General features: G+C 39.4%; 1 protein-coding gene across 5 annotated transcripts in view; it reads right to left on the bottom strand.

Moving 5' to 3' along the window:
* Positions 1-821: 821 nt before the first annotated feature.
* The window catches only part of LOC111598963 (sodium-dependent nutrient amino acid transporter 1), a 47,960-nt gene continuing 42,781 nt past the window's right edge, over positions 822-6,000 (bottom strand). For 3 of the 5 annotated variants that reach the window (XM_023314450.2, XM_023314449.2, XM_030224665.1), the window contains exons 3-7: positions 5,631-5,943; positions 4,107-4,383; positions 1,604-2,345; positions 1,260-1,536; positions 822-1,191 (exon numbers count right to left, since the gene is read on the bottom strand). In XM_023314450.2, the coding sequence (XP_023170218.2) occupies positions 947-1,191; positions 1,260-1,536; positions 1,604-2,345; positions 4,107-4,383; positions 5,631-5,943 (1,854 nt within the window). In that variant the 3' untranslated portion in view covers positions 822-946. Of the gene's footprint in view, positions 1,192-1,259; positions 1,537-1,603; positions 2,346-2,446; positions 2,685-4,106; positions 4,384-5,630; positions 5,944-6,000 lie in introns of those variants that run through there. The other 2 variants (XM_023314452.2, XM_023314453.2) reach the window with 2 other exon arrangements.

Genomic DNA, 6,000 nt, shown 5'->3' with positions numbered 1-6,000 from the left:
GGGTGGGTGCTGCTAGAGCTGGTGAAAATACTTGTGGTGCAAACAAAATGCAGCTGATTAGAGAGAAAACTGAAGACTTGAGATAAATATAAGTTTGGCCAGATAACTGAGCAGATAATATCTGTAACTGTGAGTTTTTAAGAGGGTTTTATTTGAAGAACAAACGAAAGTGGAAGACTTGAAATATGAGCAGTATTAATTAAAGATAAAAGGTATACCTAGACTTAAAGTTCTTTAAAGGATTGAATCTATTTATAATATGTTAAAAAAAAACAATAAATAAATAAAATAAAATGTTTAAGCTGATACTTTAAGTTTTTTCTTACAAACATGTTTTTCGATCTAATGAAAAAAACATTGTTATCCTTCTTTTGTCCCCATTTTCGGAAATTTCCAATGGGCGGAAATTACTCAATGCTGCATGAAGGCGTCAGAATTTCAACAAATATGATAAATGATAGTAAATTTATAATAAATGTAAGCTAGATACATGAGCAGGAAGTTTTACTGTCTGGGAACTAGCTGAAGCTACAACAATAGAATAAATTATTAGAAAGGATTAGAGATTAGATATTTATAAGTTAATACGTCTACAGTCTGAGATTTGAATGGATGTCCTCAAGCATAAAACGTTTATATATGTTATGATGAGAATATATAATATATAAATGATATATATATGATATATACACATAATATATTAATGATATATATATATGATATATTCATGATATATATTTATGAACACACTCAAAGTAGTTTTTCATTTAGTAAATAGACATTTCTTATATGATCTTGGAGACGTCTAGTCTCTGGTCTAGTCTAGTCCTTTATAAATTCGTCACATTTTATTGGCACACTTACATATATAGACATATCAAATAGTTTACACACATTTCATTTATATACACACAGCTTAGAATAGGCATCAACAGAGATCTTAGATTTAGCCGAAGATATTTTGCTTAATGCTCGCCCAGAAGCCCTGCCCACGCTTGGGCATTAGCTCGTGTTCAATTTGCTTGTTGTACTGCTCCCGGAGCAAGGGGTCGGAGGGTCCCCAGTTCTTTTTGGGCCGGAACGCGCCGCGTATCTTCTCGCCCAGCGTGTTGCCGGGCTCGCGAATGATGGCGACCAGCATCCAGAGCGGCAGCTGCATAACGCCAAAGGCTGTGATGGTCCAGCCAACGCCTGCAGAAAGAGGGAAAAATATGATGAGCCATTGGATATTGAGTTGAAGCTGAAATCTTTGGACTCACCATAAGCCCAGGTGGGAAAGGGTTGATTATTATAGATGAGCGGCTCGTAGGTCGCATAGAAGTAAATCAGAATGATGGTCATGATGAGAGGTGTAAACACGCCCCAGCACAAGCGCCAATAGAGACCGACCTTACGGCCCAGCATGAACTCAATGTCCTTGCACAAACGATCCGTGCCGTAGATCCAGCCAATCGTATAGAGCTCCGCGATGCCCAGGACCAAGGCGATCATCGAAGCGCCAAAGAAGTCCACCAAGGTAAGCATATACTGACCGCCCTACATAAGAAAGCCAACTCACATTAGCCAATTGCTATACAGAAACCATATAGTTTCGCTCTCTTACCGGCGTTATGTAGATGAGGCCAATGCCAAAGCTGACGACTGCTATGAGTAGCGAGCACTGCCATTGCTTAAAGTTGGGGAAGCGATCGCGTATGGCAGTCACTGTGCAGGATGTCATCGCTATATTGGAGCCAATGCCCAGCACGAAGAGCATTAGGAAGAACAGCACAGAGAAGATCTGCGGCAGCTGCTTGAACTTGGCTATGGCATCCGGATAGGATATGAAGGCCAGGCCGGCGCCGCCTTTGACCACTTTGCCGATGTCCTCGGTGCCGATTTCGTGCGCCAAATGGCCCAGAATGCCGAAGATCGTGAAGCCGGCCAAGAGCGAGGTGGCCGTGTCCAGGGCAGTCACAATGGTCGCGTCGCGGTGCACATTGTGACCGAACTTGTTGAACGACGAGTACATGATGATGTTGCCGAAGCAAACGGAGAGCGAGTAGAAGCATTGGGTGACCGCCGCATACCAGACCTTCGGATCCAGAATCTTGCCCCAATTGGGCTTGATGAAATAGTAAATGCCATCCAGGGAGCCGGGCAGGGTAACGGCGCGCACCAGCAGAACGCCCATGATGACATAGGGGAACAGGGCCAGAAAATATGACGCCTTGCCGGAGCTCTTCACGCCGCGTCGTATGATCAGAAAGACGCACATCCAGGAGACGAACAAGCCAATGACCAGCTCCCAGTTGGGCAAGCCAATGCCGTCCACTATCTGTTCCTTCTCGCGCAGCACCTCCTTGCTAGGGAATTCAATAGGCAACACATTAAATTCCGAAAAGTCATGCCTCTTGGCCAACACCCCCGCCACAGACTAAGCCCTATCTACGACCAAAGCACTTACACATAGTACAGCTCCGAGCTGGATATAATGCGATCTGTATTATTTAGTGTCCCACTTTGTTCATCGTTCGTTTCACTGGGCGCTGAATTGATACAGTTTTCGCCCCATTCGTCACGGCACGTTGCCCATGGCAACGGACTGTGGAACGAATCGACGAAATATCGACAAAATATGGCAACCAGTGAGGCGTAGTAAGTGCTTAGCATGAACACCTGGAATGCCTGGCCAACGCCAACACCTTTATGATACAAACATATATATATATACATGTATTGGAAAGAGTTAATCACAATTTAGATAGCTGCCAAAAGTCCAAATTATGGCTTAACTTAGGTTAGTTATATGATTAAATGGTTATGATATATGCGGGCATTAGTTGAGTGAAAGAAATATGAAAAACATTCGCTTTTAGTTGGAAAGAAACAATTTGCTAAACATTAATCAGTTAATAGAGTTCATAAGTATACTTTAGCTAGATTAAAACACAGAGTAATTAAAGTTTATTAATATTAATAACTAGGAAAAGTTAGTCGCATCTTTTGAGCACTCATTAAAACTCATAGAAAGGGCATAAAAATTGAACAAAATTTGTGAAAAATAAAAAACAATTTAGTCGGGAGTGCGCGACTAGCAGATACCCTAATACTGCTACTTCAAACAATCTACGCCTCTCCTATACACGCACACACACATGCACACGCACACGCCCACATATGCACGCGCTCTGCTTACTGCGCAGCGACTGCGCTTGGACTGCATTTAAAGCTTTATGTTGGCTACTCAATTGTTGAATAACTTTTCTTCTAGCTGTACACTCCTAATCAAATTTTCAGAGCCTGTTAATGACTAGCAGATGTGTGCATTAGCTAAAGCACAAGTAATTGAAATAAATTCTATGCTAATTTGTGAGGTGTGCAGCTATTCAACGAGTAAATCTAAAGCTAAATTTACAAAATAGAGATAACAAATGATTGATTTATATCTATAATAATTAAATTTAGACTGTTACATGCATTATCACAAAATCTATATACCCCAAATTTTCATATTCCAAGGTTTTAGGGTATAAAAAGAAAGGGTAGCTTAAGAAGCTCTGACCGAGAGGATCTCGATCTATCACTTCAGAGTTACAGCTAACTGTAACTAACATATATCTAAAATCTCATGCCTAAAATCTGGTATCTAAAATCTAAAGTCTGATATCTAATATCTTTCATAATTTGATTTGCTTTGAAGATATCTATTTATTGCTGCTGTGATACATAGACGAGGGTTGAGGTCTCTTGTCTCAGCCATTAGACAGCGAAGCCAATTGAAGTGGCCTTGCAACATGTCGCCTATCGTTTGGCTGTTGCAATCGCCTAGGGGCTATTGCAGCATCCTAACCTCCAATACCGTTAATTGCTGTCAATTTAGGCGCCACAGTGGGGGTAGGCCAGGGGCTGTGCTAGGGACTCATTCAATTAACGTCAATAAAGCGAGCATTGAACGGCCATAAACTTGAATCTGGCAATGAATGCCAGAGTGTGTGCCCCTCGATAAGATTACCAGCAAATGCTGATAAAAACCAACAACCCACAATAGCAACAGCAACAACAACAAGAAGCCATAACAACTATTACTACTACAACAACACCACATAGGTAGAAAAGCCACTTACAGAAAGTACAGCTCGGCGGATGCAACGCGCTGCTGCTGCTGCTGCGGCCCAATCGCATTTAAGCTGGAGTTGTAGCTGGCACTGAAGCTGGAACTGACGCCGGGGCTGATGTTGCCCTGACTGGAGGCGACGCAGACCGCGCCCCATTCGGCTCGGCACTCGGACCAGGGCAACGGATTACGAAACGAATCGTAAAAATAGTAAAGTGTTATGCCCATTATGCCGACGTAGTACGTGGTAACCATCGATATCGATATCACCTGTCCAATGCCCACGCCTAAAGATTCGATTATGATGTGCAATTTCATGACTATATGATGGCTTATGAATGAACTGTTGCAATAGCTGTGCATTTCGGCGAAGAACACTCGAAGGAAGTCTAAGAGATCTATGATCTATGAAAGGTTGCGAGTAAAATTGATTAAGTTTGATCTCTTTTATATCAGCTATCATGGATCAGTGACTTATATAGGCATATAGCTTCAATCTCTTTCACATGACATTGACTTCTTTGATATTCTTTATTACATATTTCAAATTTTCTTTAATTTATTCAATATTTTCTTGGCACATATTCATTGCTGTATTATTTACACTTTCTTCTTTCGATTCCTTCCTTCAAGATTCTCTCTAGCAAATGCACAGCTGTTATTGATTTTATTATAATTCAATTGCTATTCATATGCACTTGCAGCTTCTAGATATATAGAGCCTTATTTAAGTTCTCCCATTAGTGGAATGTGATTTATAAAATTAACCTCGTGACACAGTTTTTCAGAATTTCATACACAAATTGAACAGCTGAACTTTTTGATTAATATTTTATATAAATAATATTTAATTTAACTTTTTGATTGATATATTTTAATTAATTAATTTAATTAAACTTAACTTTTTATTTATTTTTAATATTATTTTGTTTTATTATTTATTATTTTTTTTTTCTATTTTCAACTTTGTTTTATACTTGTCTGAAAATGCTGTAAAATCATTGCTTTGATTCGTAAATTTTCTATATTCTCTATAAATTTTATATAACCATAAGAAAACTCTTCAATAACAGTTGTCGGATTCCTGAATAATTTCTAGTCTCAATTTATTTCTCATATATGTAGGCAGATTCAGTTTTCTTCAGGTTTTATTTAAATTTTTTATGTCTATATTTTTATTATTTATATTATTTATATTATTATCGATTATTATATTATTTATATTATTTAAAGAATTTAACTTATTTATATTTTTTTATTTTATGTCTTATTTATATTATTTACATTATTTCCAAATCGAAAAAGCGACCCATTACAAAAATTTCTATGAAAAACTTTATTTCATTCTAAGAAAATATTTTCTTTTAATTTTCCAAATTCCTATTTAAGAAATTTGATTATTTCTTAATATTTCTTGAATGTTCTTCTATATATATCTAGCTAGCTACAGCCCGCGCATTGCTGCAAGTGCATAGAAACTTCGACTTGGCATCTGGCATATATTTGCCATAATTTCGGTCAGTTTTTCGCTTACCTTTCATGGCCGGGCACAAATCGAATACCTTTACGGAACCGCGACTCGAAAACTGTCCAATTACCATTTCCAGATAGTAAATCGGTTTGCCAATTAGGAATAGCACAATGAGATAGGGTATTAGAAAGGCCCCGCCCCCATTGTCCAGTGCCGTGAACGGGAAGCGCCACACATTGCCCAGGCCCACAGACATGGCAATGCACGACATTAGAAACTCCACGCCTTTGCCCCAGGTATCGCGTTCGCCCTCTCTGCCGCCCGTCGATTTGTCGGCTTCCTGTTCGGCCTCTGTTGGCGTCTCTGCTGGCAGTGACTGAGTGTGTGCGTGTGTGTGTGTGTGCGTGAGAGTCGAGCGATTAGTTTATGGGTC

The sequence above is a fragment of the Drosophila hydei genome, unplaced genomic scaffold (assembly GCF_003285905.1).
Source record: "Drosophila hydei strain 15085-1641.00,03,60 unplaced genomic scaffold, DhydRS2 tig00008116-arrow-pilon, whole genome shotgun sequence".
Classification (NCBI taxonomy): domain Eukaryota; kingdom Metazoa; phylum Arthropoda; class Insecta; order Diptera; family Drosophilidae; genus Drosophila; species Drosophila hydei.
Note: the sequence above shows the minus strand (reverse complement) of the source record. Positions and strands in the feature narration are given on the sequence as shown.